Below are 23,768 nucleotides of genomic sequence, written 5' to 3'. Positions count from 1 at the left end.
GTGATTCTTTGTACTGCCTGAAAGCTGGCTTGATCTAATGACTGTCTTAGGAACATTGTGTTTTGTGGACCAAAGCAGCATACTTCCCGCATTTCTACTTCAACAAAATGACTTTTTATTTCCCACTTCACCATGACATCTCAATGATTGGCTCAGGACAGAGAAGCAAAAATGGGATCCCCAAAGTGCTAGTCCTTTATTTGTATTTGACAAATATAGCTGTTTAGAGGTCCAGGTGCAATTTCCCAGCCTAGAAACTTAAAAGATATGAAGGAATGGCTTCTCTTGATAAGATTTGCTTTGAGCATAAGAGTGCACATCCTGCCTTTCTCTTTTCATTTGAGTACATACCCACTGGCAAGGCTGGAGAGTGGTAGGAAAGAAAGTAAGAAAGCACAAGCCAAATAAAAACTGAAACAGTTAAACTTTATAATCTTGCATTGACAATTCCAACTATTGTCCCACAGTTCCACAAGTTTGAAAAAACTACAAAATACTTTAATTATTAGAAAAACATCCTATAACTCACAGAAGCAAAATGTTTATGGGTTGAAGGTCAATAAAGAGTTTCATTGCACAGGTAACAATGACTGGCCTATAACCAGCATAGCATTTTGGACAAAAACTGCACTATGTGCCCTATTTTATCTCAGCAAAAGCTCTTTCTAGGGTGAAGAATAAGTAAAAAATAATTTATTGGAAGAGTCTTCTTCCGAAGAGTAAAAGGATCATTCTGGTTTGTTTGTGCCATTCAAGCACTAATTACTTGAACTCCTTTGTCTGTATTACTCCTGGTAAGATAACTTCTACAGGGGTCTTTCTAAAGCTTCCACAACAGTCAGTTAAATTAGCTGCCAGAACAAAGCTGACTGGACAATCTCAGCAGTTTTGTTTGTTTACAAACTGAACAGCCATAAGGCTTCTGAAAAACTCATCAAAATGCTTTAAGGGATACTGTAACTTATCTGGAATATCCAGATCTAAGGCTTAGATCTTAAATTACTTGTCCAGCATGGAAAAACAGAGATAAAGTTGTAGCTGGTAAAAGAGACTCTAATCTTATTTTAAGTACAGAATACAAGCCAGTTATTGGTCACTGGAAACTAGAAACACTTCCTGTATTAAAAAAGTTACATGAGAAGCACAAAATAATGGCCTATGGTGACATGGTGTGTTGCTTAGATAGGCATTTATGTACACTTATGTTTAGGCTGCTGCTCTCAGAATATATGAATGGTATAGCAATGATGACAGCAGTTGCCGAGTACCACACGGCCAATACCAGCAGGAATCCACTGCTGCCTCTTCAAAATAATCTGTGAATCTTTGTCTGTTTTGTAGGTCTTATTTTGCCTGTCTATTTTGTAGGTTCTTCCAGGTCTGAAGTCACAGTTATCCTGTGGGGTATGCCCAGCCACTGCCCTGGAGGAACGTCTGCTGAGATAAGGAGATTGCTCAAACCTCCCAGCAGGGCCCCCCCTCCCCCCGGGAAGGCAGCTACTCTTAGTTATGGCAAGAAGAAGACAAACCCAGAATCCTCTGGGAGACCCTATGCAGATCCTTTGTAGCCCATTGGCCCTTACCCTCTGACACCCACCCCCTGTATCCCTATAAAGCCAGCCCCCTGCCCCGGAGAGGGAAGAGAGAGGTTCGTGCCTGGCTCGCCTTTGCCGGACTAATAAAGCTGCCTCGTGTGGAACAGCTGCACGGGCCTCTCGTCTCTCTCTCCCTGCTCTGGCCTGGAGGCTGCCCTGCAGAGCTGAGCTGGAATCACGAGCTGACAATCACTAAAGAGCTGACAGCTTCTGCACGGGCCCCTCTGCCAGCAGCTGAGGGAAGACACCGAGCCTGGGGAAGACGGTCTCTTTTTGGGACCATCTCGCCGGACCGGTCACAGCTTCCTTGGTAAGAGCTACTGACCCCTCACCAGCTGTCATATTATCCTACATCTGACAATGCAGCAAACCAAAGAAAGAAGTGCATGTTAGATCATGTCCCAACAGAACTGCTAAGAGGGAACACACACTGATAGAGTTGGTAATGTATGCAAAAATACCATTTTCTCTAGGAGACAGAGGCTCTGGAAAATAATAGAGATTATGAACTGCTGTAGAAGCTATCCACAGTAATGGTTAACAAAAGCAGGTGTTCATTGATCCAAGAGACTTGAAAGCCCCATACAGGACAGTTCATTTTTATGCCAGTGGAAGTTTATTTTCCAAACAAATTATAAAGTGCATCATTCAGCCCTCAGCAGTCAGCTGTATCACGTTGAGTTCCCACCCCAGGTAAATATGAGATCCACTTGGACATCATAGCTGTGCTAAGGATTGCTTCTGATTCTGTACCAATCTGACATTTGCAGCAGGTGGGCAAGAAGAGGTGGAAGAACAGGAAACGTAGAGAAATACAGTCCAGAGTTACTAATGGTGCTGCCTGAAATCTCTTCTGCATTACAGATGTTCCATACAGAACATTTCACTTTGTCTAACAATTTATTTTGCACTTTGCTCTGGTTTGGTTTATTTAACAATCTCTAAGCTTTAAAATGTCTTCAATTCTATTAAAAAAAAAATTGTTCATCGTTATTTGGCTTCCTTTTCAGTTCAATAAAATTTTGTGTCTACTCTTGTTATTTGCTGCTTTAACAGGATAAACCAGTTTGAGCTATAGGAATTCATGAAAGTCTTCCAAGAGATACAGTTTTAGGTTAAGTAAAATCCGCTTGAGTAGAAGATTCCTAAATGGGGCTGTTGGGATACTGGATGTAATCAAAGCTTGTTAAAATCAGTGGGAACTGGAAGCATTTTGCAATTGGGAGATTTAAGTTCATAGGAGGTGAACTAAAATAAGTATTTATATTCGTTTTTGGGCTTTACAGAGACAAAAGCAATTTTATTAGACCACCCCATGTACCTGGAAAGAATGAACACATTTTGGGGCCTGTGAATCCTCTCTTACGGAATTTCATGTAAAAATTTTGAAATTCCCCGTATGGAACTAATACGCACCATGAAACTGATGCTCTGCAATCTGTAACATTTCAACATAAATATGAAGGTTTTACAATACTCTTTAAGGAAATACTAAGTTTTTTTAAAAGACATCAAAGATTATAAGATTGTTTAAAAGACAATGAAGAAAGGATTCTGGATGAGTAGAGAAAAAGATATTTTTACAGGTAAAAATATCCCCAATTTGATCAAACACTATTCTGTTTAACGCACATGATATTTTTTGTGCATAAGCAGGCAGATCTACGGCTTTATTATATGCTGGTTTGCACAGAAAACTTTCATTTAAGAATCAATAGAAAACTTAGTAAAATTTTAATGACCATAATATTGAGATGACCTGTGTGCCTCATAAGCTAATGACAACCTGGCACCCTTGCAAGTTTATGCATTCATCAGATGATTCAAGGCTTAGATCTTCTGTTAGATGCTGTGACTCGTGAAATTCAACTATTTCAGTGTTCTAGTTACCATTGTGAGTAGAATGAGCAACCAGTTAAATCCTGAGGGCAGGTCACAACAAATCTATGCAAATTAAAGTTAAATATCTTTATACAAGTGATGTTCAAGTCAAGCTTTTCTTTAAAATGTCAGCATCTATTTTTAGGAGATTAAAGAGAATAATGAAGAAATATATTTGCATCCCTCTCCAATCTGGCTTAGTCTTCATGTGTCTATGTAGATATTTCCAACACTTTAGTAAGTACGGTGTTTGAATTGGAAGTATTCTACTGGAACTATTTTAAGTTTCGTAAAACTATTTCCTTTCATTTTCTAGGCCTCAATATAAGCGTGAGATACCAGAGAGCTCAAATGCTAGCCAGAGTAAATAGTATTTTTTTCTCTCAATCAGTTAATGAACTTCTAATTCATATGTAATTCAACACTACATATATTTTAAAAATAAGCTAATCAAATACCAGAAAAGTAGTGTTGAATATATGTTTGGACATATTCTCCTACTACATCTGACAGGCTTCTGAGCCAGGTGAATGACATCAAAGCAAAAAGTAACTGCTGCCTACATGATTTGTCCAAACTGGTCTAATCTATCATGTTATATTTTTGGCATATATTTTGGCATATATTTTGCCTATTGTCTCTTTTGCAATTCTCTTTTCTTTCCTTCTGTTTTCCTCTCTAACTTCCCTGCAATGGGCCTTTCCATACCTATTGGAATTGTCTAAATTTTAACGCATTCCCTTTCTTTGCTAGTGGATATTTGATACATTTGTGCTATTCAACAGAACAAAGTCCACATCCTCCTGCCTACTTAGGCCAGACTCCACATATGTAACTGGTTAGTATCTGTTCTATATTTGCAGCACTCAATTAAACCAGTGGGAAAGGGGAGATCATGATGGCAGGACTATGCTCCAGGTACAGTACATCAGTGTCTTTAAGCGTGCTCCTCCTTCTCTGCATTTTCTGTATGCGTTTCATCATAGCAGCGCTCCTGCGTTATCTGTAAGCGCTTATGGCTGTGGTGGCTTATCTTTATGTCGGGTCTGTGAACTTCCCAACCTCCACAAGAGCCTCTCGCACAAAACCCGCGACCATCAGCTCCCTTCCTCGGCTGCCGGGGGGGGAGAGCGCATTGGGGCTGCCACCATGGCAGGGGACAGGCTGCCACAGAAAATTCTTTCCTAAGGCGGAGTTCTGAATGCGACGGGACGCTCGGAGAGCACAGGCTGAGGGGCACGGCGTGCCGCCCTGCTCCCGCCCCTGCTGCGCCCGTCCCGTCCCCGCCGGGCCCGAGCCCGCGCCCTAGCCCGACCCCGCCCGGCCGCCGGCTCGCCCCTCCTTCGCGGCGCTCGCTGCCGCGCACGGGGCTCGAAAGATGGAGGACTACGGGCGATTCTTGGCGCTGCTCGCCTCGACGCTGCTGGTTGGGTTCGTGTCGGTCATCCTCTCCCTCGTCTGGGTCTTCCACTACCGCGAGGGGTTGAGCTGGGACGGCACCCACGGGGAATTCAACTGGCACCCCGTCCTCGTCATCACGGGCTTCGTCTTCATCCAGGGCATCGGTGCGTCGGGGGCCCGGGTCTGCACGGAGCGGGTGGCGCGGGGCTGCGGGGGAGCCGGGGCTGCCTGGGGCCGGGGCGGCGGGGCGCGGGAGCCTCCGGGCGGAGCCGCCGGCGCGGCCCGCGGCCGGTAGCGGTGACAGCGGGAGCGCAGCAGTCGGTCCGCGGTTTAGAAAGCCAGCACTCCCGGAAAAGGGACAAAGAGTTCCTTGTAATAAGCCAAAATTGCTACATATGGGGTTTGGGTTTTTTCGGGTTTTTTTTCTGCAAGCACTTGTTTATCCTGGCCTGGGGATTGCCGTGGATTTTGAGTAAGGCTTGCGAGGTGTGTTTTTCCTACGCAGCTGGAATTTATGCAAGTTGAAAATCGAAATGCCAGAAATGCTGCCCTAGGAAAGTTTTTCTTTTGGCTCTCTTCCATGTCCCAAGAGGAGAAAGGAAATTCAGTACCACAGAAGCCTGATCCAGGAACGGGGTTTTTGCCAGAGAAAATGTAGCACCATAAGCACTATTAAAATGCAGTTCTTCAGTCTAGACTTAGCATTAATTGTTTTGTAAAGTATATATCTTAAATTAATCATTTGTTCTGTTGCTTAAATAACATAATAACATACAAATACTAAGATACAGGGTTGCTTCTTTTTATTTCCTTTTTTTTTTTTTTTTTAAGTTATTTTTTTTAAGAGTGTATGAACTTTGGATTTCACAGAGTTCAGCTGTGGACTAACATTTTCCCATTACACTTCCAACCAGTCAAAAGGCTGGAAGATGCCGAAGGCTGTCTAGTTCTGGCTATGAAGGGAATGTTGTGATTTGAAAATACACTGTAAGATTTTGTTTTCTAGTGGGAGTGGGGCTGTTCTCAGCCTTCTTGTAGCATCAAGCTGCAAACTACTATTGAGCAATAAACCACATTTTGAAGTTGTTTTACATAATATTGCTCAATAGGAAGTGTAATTGCATGCTATAAATAAGCAATGAAAACCACCTGTTGACTTCACTAAGATCAATACTACTTAATGTGCTCAACATACTGGTTTTTTATATACGCATAGAACTTTTGAAGAAAATAGGGAGAAGTTTTCTGCAGCTTTTTCCTATGTATTTTCTTTTTTTTTTTTTCTCTGAAACTCAGTTTTTTACCTGTGTCATAGTGAAAGGAGGTTGCCTCAAGCCCTGTATAGTTAAGGACATAAGTAAAGTAACTGGAAGTTTACCATCGCTAAGAAACCACACATATACATGGAATTCACTAAAAATACAGCATCATTTAGGCAGGAAATCCTATTACATAATAGGAAAAACACAGTTGGAGACTGAATGAGCATTGTAGTAAATCAGATGAAATATCAACAGATAAGATACCACTGTGAACCTGATTCAAATTTGGCTGATAGAAGTCTGCCACTGAATTCAAAGCAAATTGGATGAGACTGGGAAATCAGTTCTCTCTTTGGACACATACAAGAAAAATCAGTCTTTAAGTAGTTGAAAATAGAAAGGTGTAGCTAAAAAAACTTGGTTAAATTTTTGTAGAGGACTTTAAATAATAACTAAACCAGTTGTTTCTTGAGTTTATTAGCCTATACAAAGGATGGAAATGTTGTGTTGTTGGTCTGTAGGGAGTAGAAGGGATGACTATAATACAATGAGCATACTGGGAAGTAGATGTGCCCCAATAAAAGTGTTGTATATATCTTGTCAATCAAATGGCAAAGCTGTAGGCATGTTAATATTAATACTTATTATTTGTGGATCAGCATCTATTGGTAAATTATACCTGACAAAACACTGTCAGTGCACAGTAATTGTCCTCAAGATTTCCTATACTTAAGGTAGGAAAAACATAGGCAATAAAACTCTGTGTGTATATTAGTACAGCAGCATTTTGGAAAATAGTAAGAAAAAAACATGGGGAAAAAGTGAGTTTTAAGAAGAGCTTGAAGGAATAATAGTGTGATAAAATGTGTTAAATAAGTAAATGAGGAAATCTGTCTTATTTACATGTGCAAATGTTGCAGTGTCTGTAGACTCAGGGCATGCTTCAAAGGAGTATTTGCATCATGGTTTGTGTTTGACCTGCAAATGATAATGTTTGGTTCTCTCTCAAAGGACTAATTAAGAAACCCATCAAGATATAATGTGGTATAAATTATTTTTAAGAATTTCCAATTACTCACCTAATAAAAGAACATTTTTTTTTCTACAGAGATGTAAAAATCTCTGTTGCAGACTGAGGAGCAGCATGGTGGCTTTTGGGGTTGTGGAAGATTGAATAAAGAGTGAGTCAGAACAAGCAGGGTGGGGCAGTCTTTGTCTCCCACCCTCAGATCAGACTTCTACTGCTTAGGAGTCATATGTAAGTTCTATACAATAAAGTTGTAAGTTGACTATAAATCTTGGAAGGTGCTTGGAAAATTAATATTCCTCTCATATATGATTCATAAATATCCTATAAACTGTATTTTAAACAGGCTTAAAACATGAAGGTGTAGTCTAACAGCAGCAGTATATCAATAAAGGAATATGACATGAATGTTAATTAAGAGAACTTACACAGAAAAGAGGAGAAAAAATCCTGGTCAGCCACATCACCATGTGGTGTTACAGAATCAATTAAATTTCATTTGTTTGGATTAAACTATCTAAGTGGGTGAGACAGTCTAACAGCTCACCATGTCTGAAATACTTCAAATACTTCTACTTTTTTCCTCTACTTCTCCTTTCTGCTTTCTTCTTGACTCAGACTTCACCTTCCTACCCATTTGTTTGTGCCAGCTCTGGCCACTGTCAGATGCATAAACTGAATTAACTCAACTAGCAGAAAATTATCAAATACACCCCCAGACCCACCCCAAATACCTTTCTTTCTCAAATAGAAAGCTGAATCGCTTGCACAAAGGGTCTCTGAACCACCACAGATGGGAGAAGGGAGATGATGGACAATGTGCAAGAGCAAAGAGAAGGAGTGCAAATCTATTTTAAAGTAAGCATAGTCTTTCATCTTGAAATAACAGATAAAGCTTTCTCTGAGTTATCTGACATGCGATTACTTTTGCTTCAAACATAAAATATTTCTTCAAAGGAAAAACAGATAAATGCTGGAGTTCCTAACATCCAAGGAGCTGCAGAATTCTCAAGAACTGAAAGGGCAAATTACTGGTGACCTGTAAGGGTCTCATCACAGGCAACTTTTGAAGACGCCACTCTCTTGATGAGCTTAATTGAGTCCCTTTGAAATCATAAATCAGCATTTCTCCATTCTGGTGTTGAAGTTATTTCCAAAGAACCTTGTGGGCATTCAGAACTTCCCAGAAGTAAACAACAGGATCAGCCAAGAAGGGACAGAAGAGGAAACAGGAGGAGGGAAAAGAAACGTTCCTTTCTGACAGCTGTGAGGTGCTGTGCAGTGCAGCCCCAGTGCACTCACAGAGCCATTCTGTGTACCTTCTAAGGTGGAAGGCATCTCATAAGCAATCCATCACACTTCCCTACAACATGTGAAGCACATGCCAGAAATACTAGGAAGCTAACTCTAAAATTTTGCCCTGTACAGTTGTTAAAGGACAGATGTCCCATGCCATATAAAGATATTGCAAGATAACTGTGCCTTATGTGATGTGTTTTAAAATCATAGTTCAAAACCGGAGTAAGATCTGAGTCAAAAAGCTCAGTCTAGGGTGCCTAGGCTGTCAAATCTCTTAACAGTACTAGAGATGGTCTACCTTGATAAAATTCTTCACAAGGCTGCTTTACCATGTCACCGCCAAACATTCTAACTGTGTATGTGCTTTTAACCCAGGCTCTTTTAGTCTTGACAAGAAATTAAACATTACATCTGAGAAAGTTTTTAAGAGTTTGTACCACTGAAAGGTGAATCTTCCTTCTCTCCCCTTTGTTCCCCAGATTGTCTTCTTTCTTCCTGCAGGTCAGAAAAGCACCAGTTATGAGAAAGGTAGGGAGAAGCACACAGAAGTGGTGATAGGGAAATGGAACTGTCTTTTCACAGTAATAATTCTGCTGAAATTGCAAGGTGTAACTTCACACAAAGGCCTCACAGAAAGAGGATTAAACCAAACTGTAACATCATGCATATGTCCTGGGCTGTGGCATGTAACATGGTAATGGATGGTATTAACAACTTGCCAAACCATTAGTCTGTTACTCTTTGGTTTCCGATTGTAATGTTTATGGAAAACAGTTTAGAAAGTTCAAGGCCCAGAAATCTGAGACTGTGGACAAGTGACTAAGGATTTTGATAGTGATTTTGGAAGTTACATCAGCTAGATGACAAGAAAAAAACCCTTGACCCTCTGAGATCAAAGACTGAAAACTGAGACCAGGACCTATGCCATCAAGTTTTCTTCATACAGACTCCAGTACTCTGCTGCACTTTGAATAAATTATTGACAATACTGTGGGACATATGGTAGGGAAGATTTACTGGAATATCCTCATGGAACGTTGAGGCCTGTTTGGGGCCTTTTGATACATCTGCTTTACAAAATCAGAAGTCATTATCATTAGTACCAAGTTGATTAATAATAGTCTCATGCAGGATATTACTGGCAGACAGCTGAACATGAGCTGGTGTGTGCCCAGGTGGCCAAGGCCAACAAAATCTTGGCCTGTATCAGAAATAGTGTGGCCAGCAGGACCAGGGAAGTCATTCTTCCCCCATACTTGGTACTGGTGAGGCCGCACTTCAAATCTTGTGTCCAGTTCTTGGTCCTTCAGTACAAGACAGACACTGAGGTGCTGGACTGCGTCCAGAGAAGGGAAACGAAGCTGGTGAAGGGTGTGGAGCACAAGTCCTATGAGGAGCAGCTGAGAGAGCTGGAGTTGTTTAGATGGGAGAAAAGGAAGCTCAGGGGGCCCTCATCATTCTCTACAACTGCCTGAAAGGAGGTTGTAGCAAGTGGCGATTGATCTCATCTCCCAAGTAACAAGTGGTAGAACAAGAGGAAATGGCCTCCAGTTGCACCAGGGGAGGCTAAGATTGGATACTTGCAAAAATTTCTTCACTGAAATGGTGGTAAGGTATTGAAACAGAGAAGTGATGGTATCACCGTCCCTGGAAGTGTTCAAAAAACATGTAAATGTGGTGCTCAGGACATGGTTTAGTGTGGATGTGGCAGTGATAGGTTAATGGTCAAACTCGATTATCTGAGAGGTATTTTCTAACTTCAGTGATTCTAGGATTCTGTGATTGCAACATTATGTAATGTCACTTTGGGGAACTGTTGGAGGTGATAAGCTTGGTGTTGCTGAATCATATTTATGTAATAGATTGCTTTAAGACAGTCAAACCATTTTAAAAACAAGGTTTCTATCTTCCTGATTTTGTAGGATTTACTACTGTTGCTTTTTATAGTAGAAAGGCAAGAACAACCAAAGTGCTGTATATATTTAAATATTCTAAGGAACGCCTTCATTCCAGTATTATATTTTCACACAGTATGTAAGAGCATACATTGATTTAAAATCTGATCATAGTATGGAAATCTGACTTAACTGTTTTCTTTGTGAATTATTTAGTGTAGTACTGTATTTATTGAAATGCATCCAAGTTTAAAAAAAGTGTAAACAGAACTTGGAAAGAATTTGTAATTTATTACTACTATTCATCAGAACATGCAGAGAGAATATTTTATTTATTTTCCATAATCGATGCTTTTTGCCTAAAATGCAAGGGTTATGGAGAAGTAATGAATAAGGTACATGAGAATCAATTAAGTAAATTTCTAACTTTTGCATTTATCAGATAATACTTTTCTATTTCTTAATGTTTGGAACAGGTTTTTTTAAAAAAACCTATATACATTATTATTCCTTTGTTTTATTATACCTAATTATATATAAAATTTTCACTGTAATTTCATAAGCAGAAGCCTTAAATTAGGATGTGATGAATCACTGAGTGGAGCTCAGACTTTTTGCTTGGGCAAGACATTATAGATGGGGGCATTAGTCTTTATTGGTTAAATTATCAGTTGTCCTCATAAATATTTGTCCCGTTACCTGAATATACTTATGTGCTGTCACACATTCAGAATTACTACCTAGTTTGTAATCAGATGTACCTGGAGCTTCGGTGATCTAATCTGGTCTGTTTGTGTCCCCTGTGGAAAGCACCTGGGTCATATGACAGACAGGGGACAGTTGTGGCAGGATAGGGGCAGTGAGGATCTTGGAGAAAACTTGGCAAGAAGCAGCTCTAGGTTAAGTTATTCTTATGGACCATCTGCAGTTAGATCAATGGATATTATTGTTTTATTCAGACTGGACAAAATACTGTCTGCTGGAGTTATTAATTCAAGTGTAGGCAAAACTTCCCTACATTCATCTAACAGTGGTGGAAGACTTCTATTTGTCAAATGCTTTTGTCTCTTAAGAGTCAGATTATGATTCCCTTATGCTGAAGAGCATTTTCCCATTCAAAGTACTCCTATTGCTACCAATGCAATAGACAATCGTATAAGTATCTATGCAATTAGAGAATAGCATTATCCAAAGTTGGCAAAGACCATAAACATTATAAAATAATCCTACACACTTTCTCAACAAGTGATCTTCTCAACATAAGAATCAGGCTATATTGCTCCAATCTGACTAGTAGCAGAAAAATCAAAATCCTATGCCAAATCCCTGTTAGATCAATTTAATGACTGAGGAAAAGATGATATCAAGTTGTTTACTGGCTTGGTTTTTTGGGTTTTTTTTTTGAAATACACTTAAGTTTGTGGGAGTGTTTTTTAATCAGGGAAAAATCCCTTAAAAGCTATATTTAAGCCTCAGTTGTATATTTAGAATATGCTATGCTATGTGTATGAGAAAAAGCCTTTCAATAGACATTTTGAGAAGATTAAAGGTTGGATTTTACTGTAATTTACAATGTAACTATGTGAATTATGCATAATTATTAACATCTGAGAGAAGTTATCCTATAAGGCATAACATTTTGTTTCTCTTCTTTCTTCAGCTATTATTGTGTACAGATTGCCCTGGACCTGGAAGTGCAGCAAACTCTTAATGAAGTTCATACATGCTGGATTAAATACCATAGCTATGATTCTTGCAATTGTTTCTATGGTAGCCGTGTTTGATTTCCACAATGCCAAGAACATTCCTAACATGTACAGTCTGCACAGCTGGATTGGGCTGACTGCTGTTATATTTTATTCTCTCCAGGTCAGAATCTAACTATTTATAAACAGGTTGTAAATTTGAAGAAAGTTTTGAGTAATTCAGGCACAGTAGGCTCTCATTGTAACTACTGGGATAGCCATTTTACACTCTGATTTGGCAAATTAGCATGTAAATGTACAAATACTGGATCACTGACTTTGAAGAAAAATGCATTTTTAAGCATATTTTATTTATTTGCTGGGATAATGGCCATTAATTTACAATACAGTTACACAGTAGTGTGTTTCTAAGCTCTATTAACTCCTGAACTTACAGCAAGTTATTTGGTTTGTTGGCAGCATATTTAAATATAGTTAGAGCATTTCTTAAGGAAGTCTTAAATGAAGCAATAGCTTTTCTTTTTTTTTTTTTCCTTTTTCCAGCTATCATAAATTTAAGTAGTCACTTCTTGGCCTCAAGGCTTGTTAATCAGCAGAACAAGTGCATCAGGGAGCAGTAGAGATGTAAAGGATCTGACACATCTGAACGAGCTACTACTGGCTAACCAGTTTTCCTGAATCAGCAAAACTTTGATAGATGTTCCAGGGCATGCTTTAAACTGCTCCTCTTGGCAGAGAATTAGCATTGTTGTAATGTAAAATGAGCTAACTTAGTACATTTTGCATTTGGCAAAGAAGAGCAACCATGCCCTGAAATTTACAGAACATATACAGATACTTCTGTGTATACATTCTGAACTCCCTAAATTGTGTTATTACACTATGGAAATTCATTTTGTTCCTTCAAATATTTTTTTTCCAAAACACTAAAAAGAAAAAAGACTTAATTATCTATGATCAAGCACAGAAAATCCTCAGCTAAGGGATTTGGGTTCTGGACTTTATCCCTCACTGCTCAGGCTAGGAGGTGCAGGAAATAATGTTGAAATAGTGTTTTTAACACTTGGAAAAAAAGAAAGCATATTTCAGCATTGTTGAGTATATTCTCTATAGCTGAACAAATTAATAAGAATGAATATGAATGAATAAGAAAGAACAATGTTAAGATATTCTTTGTCCTAATAATGCAGCTATTTCAAGGAAGTCTGTGCTGCCACTATACTGAGTATCAGTATTTTTTCTAATGGTTAAATGAAGAATTGCAAGTAAGATCTTAGTTTTACTTTTCATTTTGCTACTATAAACATGACCAATGGCACTTAATGCCTTGCCTGTCACATCAAAAGATCCTTGGTGTTCCTTCCTCCAGTCTGGGATGTAATTCTCCAGTCAGACTGATGTTTGTTAAGTGACTGAGCACTACTAAAAATAAACTAGTATCTTCGTTAATAGAGAAGATGTTTGGCACTTACCAGAAGGGGCATGTCAGTCCTACACTCACATCTGCCTACAGGAACAATAGTGTAACTATATTGTATTTAAGTCAAATGTAGGTTAATACAGTATAGCACACTGACATAAATTTAAGAATAGGGCAAAAATGTAAAATGAGACTGTCTCTTGGAAAACGATGTCTCTGGAAAGAAGTACTCAAAAATTACATGAAGCTCCAAATGAATTCTCACAGCGCTGTGACAACAGGAAAAAGATGGCATTAGTGAAACTAATATGAAATATTATGGAATAATTTTTTTAAAATATAAACGAATTATCAGAAAAATTAAAAGTAACAAACCCAAAGAAACTCTGGAAAAGTAATTTGAGAGCTGGAAAAGCTATCTTCCAGTGCAAGACTTAAAAAACTCCAACCGTTTAGCAGATCTAAGATTAAGAGACTATTTGATTATGGTGTACTAAAAAGCTTCCCGGGGAGAAAATACCAGGGTCTCTAATACATCATGGAAAGACAAAACAAGGACTAAGACTGGAAGTTAAAGCAAGATGAATACAAATTCATGCCCTGTGTCTAATTTAGCAGCAGGGGGGAGTAACAGTAGAACAAACTAAAGACAGGATGCAACCTCAATATGACTGGGTAAGCCTGTGACTGCAACCATGGGACATGATGGGTTATTTTCCATCACAAAATTAGTGCTAATGGGAGGACTAATGTCCCCTGAATAACTTGATGCCACCCATACATGTCTTCACTCTGTAAATGCCATGTGATTGATATACTGAGAGACCATTCTCCTTCTAAAGATAGGCACTTGAATTTAACTGAAATTGTTACAAGGTAAAATTATTTAATCCATTTAAGTCAGAAGGTTAGACTGCCTTCTGATGTTCCTTTATGTGCAAATCTGTAACAGGAGCAGAGAACAGGACTTGAAGAGACTGTAAAAGTGTAGCTCCTCACACCTTTACTATACTAGCGAATTAGTGACACTGAAAACTTAGTTTGGCTGGAATTTTAGCATTATCAGTAAGTTTGGACACTGATATTAAGTAGCATGATTTATAAAATATTGAATGTCTGCTTCCCAAGTGCTAATCCAGAATTTTGTTTTGGTTTTGACAGGAAACACATTCAAAAACAAAAATGCCAAGTCTTTTCACATTTTTACCTGAATATTTCTCAGAATGGAATTTTTATGACTATTTTTATTCTGCTTGAGAAGTGCAGTTTGTTTTCCATCTAGCTTTAACTATCAATCTGTTTTGGTTTTAGCTTCTCTTGGGTTTCGCTGTCTTTCTGCTCCCTTTTGCTCCAGTTCATCTCCGAGTAGTTCTCATGCCAATACATATTTATTCGGGTCTTACCATCTTTGCAACCGTGATTGCAACAGCTCTCATGGGAATCACAGAAAAGCTTATATTTTCATTGTAAGTATTTGTTTCCACTTGTTTATTAAGGTTATTCATTGTAAACTATACTTCCACTTGCCCAGAATAATAAGCATCCAGTGTTGGGACACTGTTTTGTTTTGTTTGTATTAAAATGACCTACCTAGTAGGAGACTGCTGCTTTTAGACCAGGATTGTCTTTAAAACAATCTTTTCTGACCTTTTCTTTCTTTTCCCCTTTCAAAGGAAAAATCCTGCATACAGTGCATCCCCACCAGAAGCAACTTTGGTCAACTGTCTTGGCCTTTTGCTTGTCATATTTGGTTCACTTGTTTTATGGATGGCAAGCAGGCCCCATTGGAAGCGCCCCCCAGCAGAGAATGCTAAAATTCCGAGGCTCAATGCAGCGACTCCTGAAGGCACACAAGTGGAATCCACAATGACAGACAGTAGTAATGCAGATAAATCTGATCTGAGGATCAATACTGAAGCAGCCAGAAAACAAAACATCAATTTTGACGAAGCAGGACAAAGATCAACTATGTAAGAAAATACACAGAATAAAAGTACTATTATACTGCCACATTTCCCCTGGTGAGGGTCCTTCTAATTTAGTTACATTGATATATAAGTAGGTTGGGGGTTCATTTTTAGTATGGCTTGCTGAAAAATACTCATGTTTTCTGCATAGGGATTTAAATTCCTGTAAGTCCCGAACATATATTGGTCCATGCCTAGTCCTCATTTAAAAAACAAGAGCATGAATGACATCACATAATGGGAAAATCACATAATCGGAAACTGTTTTCCATCTCACTTCTTAATTTAATGCTTATATCTCTAATAGTCATGAAAAATTTAACAAAATTCAAACTAGATTTTGCTCTTGAGTGATTTTTCAGGTTATGAATCAGACATGAAGTATACCAGACAGAATAATTTAGTTTGTCACACATGAATTTCCTGGTAGTTTTCACTTTTTTAAAGCTCTGATTTCTCTAGTTGATTAACCCCCTCACCAGCTGCTATGTTCTATGGGATTTGAGGTCATTCAGCACTTTACAGAGTTGCTCCATAAAATGTTTATTCTCAAATTTTTAATTAAAAAAAAAAGAAATTAAATGTTTGCTTGATATCTTCATAAAATGTTATGTTTCCCTTAGAAACTTCTGGGGTTTTTTGGTTTTGTTTTTTTAAAATCAGAATGTATTTGTTGACTTTTTAACAAATTCTACCAAATATATTGTATGCAGACAACATTTGGCTTTGAATTATGTGCAATTATAACTGAAATCTAAGGAAATTTAAAGACATCCAAATGCAGAATTTGTCTTATTTGAAAAGCTATAGAAACACACTTAGAAAAAATTAACACTTAAACTAAGTCTTCCTTTTATCCCAGAGGCAGCATTTTACTACCTTTATTTGACTGCACAGTTCTGTTGATTTGTGGTACTAGACTAAAAATTAGGAGGTTAGAAACCAGAAAAATCTGCTATCAGTCTCACAGAAAAAAAGTAAGCTTGAAGTGAGAAATGCTTTCTCTAAGACACAGGTGAGCTTTGCTGTTTTAATAAAATGCTACCTGTTAACTGAAAGCCAGTTTGGGTATCTCCACACTGACATCAAAAGCATTATTATCATAGGCATGAAGACAGGCTTTAGTCTATAAGCAATCTATATAAACTCGATGACTTTTTAATTTGAAATTACAGTGTTAAATAATGCCATTTTCTCTAAATAACAAAGAGTCCCTACTGGCACTTTACTTTTATAGCTCTTTCTAATAATTAAAGTATTAATGTATTATGCTCATTCATTAATTTCACAGATACAAACAATATTTATACTTTTACTACTATAGAAGAATAATTTTAGTAGATTATTTGGACTGCACATGTCCAAAACGATAAACCATTCTATTATAATCCCTTGTAAAAGCTTCAGAGTCCACTAGAAATCCAAATTTACCACTGTTCATGTTGGAATATAGATAGTTTCAGACAGCGTGTAATTTCCTATTTTTTAAATACTACATAAATTTTTATCTTCAGCTTTTAAAAACATTTTAATACATTACCCTTCAACAAATACACCATTTTTGTAGTTCACAAACTATTTTGGACAAGAGTTACTTTGAGTCTTCTCTGACAAGAAGCACCTCAGTTCCTGTGATTTGATTTGTAATAATATTTTACTATTTGGTGAATTCAGTACAGAAAGCTAGCATAATAAAATACTTTAAAAACTTTTCTGCTGTACCATTTGGGACTCCAGAACTACATCCCAGAGTTCTATGTTTTCACTTGTAGGTTTGAGGATGACTGGGACCAACCTCACATTGGTATATTTTTTCACTGTAGAAAATACCTACTTTTAATGTACAATTCAGGTATGACAGAAGGAATACTAAACTAAACTACTAAACTATTGTGTGAGCACTCCTCCAGTCCCACTATGTGCAATGAATCAAACAGTGAAGCCTGACAGGGGAAGTGAATAAATGAGCTCACTTGTAGTAATTTACTATGCAGCTTTCTATACTGCACTCACACAGGCAACAGCATTTTAAATTGTTATGCATTGGCCTGTTACTCTGTCACATCCACCTGAGAAAATGAGCTTCCTCAATTCTTGCATAGTACTAGGTCACATAATAAAAGCACATGTTTGTATGGAAGGTAGTCAGTTGCCTAGGGATTGTTCTGGAAGAAACTAACTGTACAGTGTACTGGAAAAAACCACAAAATCTATGACTTCTTTTGTTACAGCACTGAGTTGAATGTATTGAAATGAACAGCTTCTAGGTGACTGGTTCTATATGCTGTTAAAGTTAAGCTATAATAACCAGTATGCCCTCTGTTTTCCATTGTATTCCATGTACTGTTCAAGGGGAATGATACTTAAAAAAGAATGATGGCATTTCTTTACTTCTCTATTCTGATGGAGAGCAAGGTACGAGTAACACCAGGATTCTGGGTTCAAACCCCATTATTGGCCATTTGCTTAAGAGTTGGATTCGATGATCCTTCTGGGTCCCTTCCAACTCTGACTATTCTGAGATTCTGTGCTATAAAACCAATTGAAAATCAAGGATTAGCAGCCTTTTGAGGGGAGCCTCACAGAACATAATTTTGTTTTTAAACTTAGAGGTTAAACATGATGGTAGAAACTCAGTGGAAGCTGGAAGATTCCATTTGGGGATATCTCATGTGCATGAACTGGGGGATTCTGGCTGCTGGTCTTTGGAAGGTCCCCATGAGATGCAGTAGCTGTGCGCTCCTGAACCTTGATCAGTCTCGGTGAGTGCAATTTAAAACTGACAAAACATACTGTAGACTTTTGGCTTAATTCTAAACTGACTAGAAAAACCTCTAAGTATCCTTGCAAAAAATGAGGTTAGTTCAAGCGCTAAATAAAAATACATAAGTATTTGGAGAGTAATAGTCCTAAACCTACTTCTCAAAGTGGCCTTCCGTTAACTTTCCTTTCATGCAAATTTTCTTACCTGTATTTACGAGTAACAAATACAGTAGTAACATAGGAAATAAAAAAGTGTATTTTCAAAGATACAAACGGGAGGTAGAACTCTAGCTTTTTCATCAGTACTTTTCTGCATGTTTGGAAATCATCTATGTGGTCGTTTTTACAGGAACATGATTGTAGAACTTACATTCCAGGTTTGGATTCCTATAAAAAACCAGGAAGTTACAAAACCTAACATTGAAACTGCTATCTTTTTAAGAGGCCTGGGAAAAAAAATACTATATTTACGTGCTGTCATGCAGTACTCTGCACAGAAGCAGAAGACTTTTTTTTCCAACATTAATGAAACTGAGAAATGATGGTGCAAATTAGATTTTAAAATTGAATGTAATTACATGTGTACTTCTTACTACATGTAACCAAGAATATTGCATATGATATCGTAAATATGAATTACTTGTTTACATGGATATTTTATTGAGTGACTAAAAGATATTGCCAAATATTTTCTATTTCAGAAGTCTCTTTCTTTCGCTTTTATTTCAGAAAATTCCTTCCTCTGTTTCTAACTGTTCAAAAGAATTTTAAAAATTATTTTATTATCCAAGGTACTTATTAGTAGATGAGAGAAAATATTTAATTACAATGTCTGTTTTCCTTATTCTTTTTTTATATGTTAATAAAAATGATTTTTTGAGCTTATGATACTACTGAGTACAGATTTTTCTTATGGTACTAAAATATAACTTTCTGAATTTGGATAAAGATCAAATTATTCCTAAATTACTTTTTGAAAACAGGAGGACAGTTGTACAAAGTTTCTTAAATATGTCTTAATTTCAACTATTTATTATGATCTTTTTGATGACATTTATATCCTTTGTAGGCTTAGAAACATAATCAGTATACAGCGGAAAGTGAAGGAATTCACTGTATAAACAATTTGTATTTCATCTTCTGATCATAACAGAAATTCCTCATAGCAGTTGTTAGAGGGAGGAAAAAACCAAACCAAAACTATCCTGTCATAAGAATGCTGTAGCAAATACGGGAAGATCATGAATTTGGATATATAATGGTAACATAATGCACTGTGAGATCCATATACCCTCAGATAAGTAACAGCCAGACTAAGCACAGACCCCATGGAATCTTCTGACCCAGTTTAACATCTGCATATCAAGTTACCCATAAATAGGTTAATGATCATAAAATGCTATAAAAGTAAAATCATCTATATGAACGTATCGGTAACAGATAAGAATTAAGGTATGTTCTTGAGTTTAGTAAGTTTAATTGGAAATTCTCATGAAAGTGTAAAGCATAAATTGATTATTTGTGAATACCATATGGCTGTTGGCTACAATTTTCCAACATTGTCATCATCATGGAATAAGAAAAAATACTACTACAAACATTAGTGTAGCAGAAAACCTGTTGCATTCAAACCTGACAATTTCCTTAACTGATAACTTCCCTTAACTGTTGCCTGTAGGCTGGATGTGTTGGGGAAAATTCTGGTCAAATAGTCCATGTTTTCAAAATATGTTGATTATTAAAAAATTCAGTAAAAGCTCAATTGTATTCAAAGTTGAAAGAGGGGACTAAAATTTTGGCAAGATGACTACATTTGTGTGGAAAAGTGGTTTTTGTAAGTGTTTGATGGAACCCTGTTAACTTACAATACAGATTTTTGCACTGTGTTATGGTATGAGCAACTCTTGTGACCTCTCTAAGACTAGTGGGCAGTAATGAAGGGTGAACTATTAGTCAGGTAGAAATTCAAGTCCAGGTCAACAAAACGGATGACAACCATTCCAGGCAATTCAGCTAAGAGAAGAGAAGAGGTAAAGCTGAAAAAATCCAATTACTACTGTATACATACCAGAAACCTAAAAAAATGACAGGGCCCCAGCTAACTCTTACAGAAGAAGTAGAAACAATGGATATAAATTTCAGCAAGCTCATTTATGTTCACCAAATGTTCTCATCATAGAGCACCAGCCAACATATGTTAGCATGGGGCTTGAGTTTACAGGTGAATCCATGGCCATGTACACTGATTACTCATTGGCTCTCAAATTCCATATTTTGCTGGTCGCCAAGTCATGTCATAGTCACAAATACAGCTATCAGAAAATGGATAAAAGTTTTGAAAATGTTTGCAATTTCTAGTTCAATTTTCACAAGCATTTCATTCCAACAAAAGAAAATTCCATTGAGTAGTACTCAAATTCTGCAGGACATAATTAAATATTAGTGTGATTAACAGCGTGATGGTCAAATATTTTTGTGGCAGATGATCCTTCTCATACGTGTGTACAAGCAGTAATCCACTAGGTGGCAAGCACTACCAAAACGGCCTTTGGCAGATGCTAGACCAGCTTGCTTTTAGATGATAAAATATGATGAGTTGTCTGCCTCAAAACAAAATTACAAGGTTAGTAGTCATAAAACACACAGCCATGTCAGAACTTACTATCCACTTCTCTGTTCTTTTAAAGGGTCCACTTGGAATACAGTATTTCTTCATCCCTGATGTTGGAAATTTTTCTTTATTGTGCTCTACCTCAGAGCTCTTAAACTTCTGTTCGTAACTTTTGTGCAAATACAAGCTTGGTTAAAAGACACAACAACAAGGACAGAAAAGCACGAAAGTTTAGGGATAAGTTCATATACAAGATATGAGAGTAGCAAGAATTAGAAAAAAACCAGGAACTTCCAGTAGTTTTACCATTTGACCTTGCAGCTTAAAAAAATTAAAAATTGATCCTGAAAAGGGGAACATGAGTGCCAATTTCAAATAACAAAAAAGTACACTTCTGCTGTCTGATACATGCTAACAGCTTTTGTTCTTAATCTACTCTCTTTGTGGATACTGGCTTGTTTTCTGATGTTGTTTTCTGATCTATTCCACTGAACGGACTAGTTTCAGTACTACTGAAAGCTGTTTTTACATGGTATGCTAGTGATATTGCTTGATCTTCCTTGCTTACCCATTCTCTCAGTCTACACTAGAAGTAATTTTGTCTCCTATGGCTAACTAGTACTGATGTAGACAAGGCACTGCAGTTTTTCACAAAGCTTGCTATTCATGTTTAGGTCAACAAAGTGGAAAAAATCATGTAATTCTGAACATTAATTACTCTCATTATTGTTATGACTATTGAATCTGGTAGAAATACTAGTTTAAAATACCCTAGAAATTCAGCTTGAGTGCTTGATCTTTTTGTTAAAAACAGCAATTGCTGTTGCAGTTAAGGAATAGCTCATACATCACTGCAGCAATGGGAGCACTAATACTGTCTGGCTCCTGTTTCTGATTAGATGTAGAGAGTGGGATTAAAAATACAAGAAAATTTACATGACTGTTCATTGCTGTGATTACTGTATCTGTAATGAGGAATTTGGAAAAAAGTTCAGTATGGTACAGCCTCTGTAATAATTTTAGTCTGTTCCAAATGCAAGACTGCCAATAGATAATAATGACCCTGAACACAGTAACAGATAGCCTTTAATGGCCCTGACCAGCCTCACCTGGGAGCTTCAAACCCCATACTCCTGCTCCTGAGTCCAGGGGCTCTAATCCAGATCCACCTGGGTGTTTCAGTGCTTGCCTGCATCCTCTTGGACCTGACTTCCTGGCCTCATTTCTGCCTGACCCCATCACCCTGGACCTGCCTAGTGACCACAAGACTCTGGCCCTCAGTAGGTCGGGTTAAGACCTGTGGAATGACTTTCCAGCCTATCTGTCAACTTGCCTCAGCAGCTGAACCTGGTTGCCATTTCCTGCAATTCGTGCCTGCCCTGCTCCCGGCCATTCTTCATTGCACCCTGACAACAATCTTCTTGCCTGTACTCTGAACTGGATAGATCAGTCTTCATGAAGTATTTGCTGTAGACAGACAGTGGCTTCTCCATTTATAACTATTTCTTCTGTTCGTATTGTTTTATGGAAATACCTTGCTTAAAAGCCTTAAAATTACATTTTAGTTATAATCTACAAATAACAGATGAGGTGCCTGGAGTGAACTAAGATATTTGCCAGACAGTTACTCAATAACAATAAAGCACTTTTTTTTTCTGTATTTACAATTATACTGAATGATACCATCATTTCACAAGTCTCCATACCTAGTAAGACTAGCAGCAGGAAATACCCATTTCCATGTAGAAAGGTATGCTTTTTTTAAAATCTGCAGCAATGTAAAATCAGAGATAAATCTTGTCCTCACTTTATTGCATACTGTAAGCAGAAGTTGCAAGGGCCTAGCAAACCAGAACTGCAGCAGATTTTAAAATGCTGCAGTAGAAGTTTTCCTAGCTCTTTGGTCTGCCCTGACAATTATGCAGCTGGTGGCTGGTGTAAAAGACTGCAGCTCTGAAAGGAAGGCACTGTTATACATGGATTTGGATGAACTCTTCCCTGCCACCAAGCAGCAGAACCCTGATGATGGCACTGCAAAAGCCTAGGACCAATTTGTCTATTCATGGGACTGTAACTGTATAACCACAAGTACTATTTGAGTGAAAAAGTTTGCATATGGACCTAAGCACTGCTCTCCTCTCCTCAAATAAATGAAAGAAAATTCACAGGCAATACAGGTGGTCAGCAATTCCCACATTCAACAACTGTTCAAATCCCCTCCACAGTTACTTCACTTGGAAAAAAAAGTATCTTTAAGTAAGAATTGCTTCCAGAGTTTTTAGTTGACTTCAGGGACAGGAGAGTTCTCTGTTACTCCAGTTTCTGACTGTACTTGTACTCCATTTGCACCTGCTTTAATATGAAGTCAAATATTCTGGCACAGAATCACACGAAGTGCTTCTTTTGATTTCTTCCTTTGTAAGCCTATGTCAGTCATCATGGAGTCTTGTGTACTATGTTTGATCCTCTTTTTTTATTTTCAATTGTTATTCAGGTACTAACTATAGGAAACTCTATCAAGGAACCTACACATGGTTTGAGCTTGCCACAGCACTGCCTTGGTCCTCTTCCTAAGTGAAGAGGTGACTACAATCCTGTGACAGTTCAGACATTTCTCCACATTCTCCTACAAACTGTATTAATTTGCACTTACTAACATTATTCTTTCCAAGCCACTGAGTTACATGTGCTCCATTCACTAACATTTCCTTCTTATCCCAAACTCCTTTCTCCAGTTCTTCTGAGGACATTTTACTCCTATCTTCATATTCCCCGAATCGCTGCTCTAGCAACAAAATCTTTATATTTCTGGGTATGTTTCCTCTGGTTTAAAACCTGGGTAATCAATGTCTCATCTTGGGGAGGGTAACTCAGTTTAGTCTGAGTAAGACAATTCCTCCTAATGCCTTAAAGGACTAATTCACTCTAAAGTAAACTCTTG

The 23,768-nt window shown here is 37.8% G+C and overlaps 1 protein-coding gene across 1 annotated transcript; it reads left to right on the top strand.

The window, feature by feature from the left end:
* Positions 1–4,151: 4,151 nt before the first annotated feature.
* CYBRD1 (cytochrome b reductase 1) lies at positions 4,152–19,039 on the top strand. Its single transcript, XM_069020675.1, has 4 exons — positions 4,152–5,041; positions 12,021–12,229; positions 14,798–14,952; positions 15,160–19,039. Exons 1-4 carry the CDS (start codon positions 4,855–4,857, stop codon positions 15,458–15,460), a joined length of 852 nt encoding a protein of 283 aa, XP_068876776.1. The 5' UTR covers positions 4,152–4,854; the 3' UTR covers positions 15,461–19,039.
* The last annotated feature ends 4,729 nt before the right edge of the window (positions 19,040–23,768 follow it).

This window comes from Aphelocoma coerulescens, chromosome 7 (genome assembly GCF_041296385.1).
Source record: "Aphelocoma coerulescens isolate FSJ_1873_10779 chromosome 7, UR_Acoe_1.0, whole genome shotgun sequence".
NCBI classification, from domain to species: Eukaryota; Metazoa; Chordata; class Aves; order Passeriformes; family Corvidae; genus Aphelocoma; species Aphelocoma coerulescens.
The sequence above is the reverse complement of the archived record's forward strand: the minus strand, read 5'-3'. Positions and strand labels throughout refer to the sequence as shown.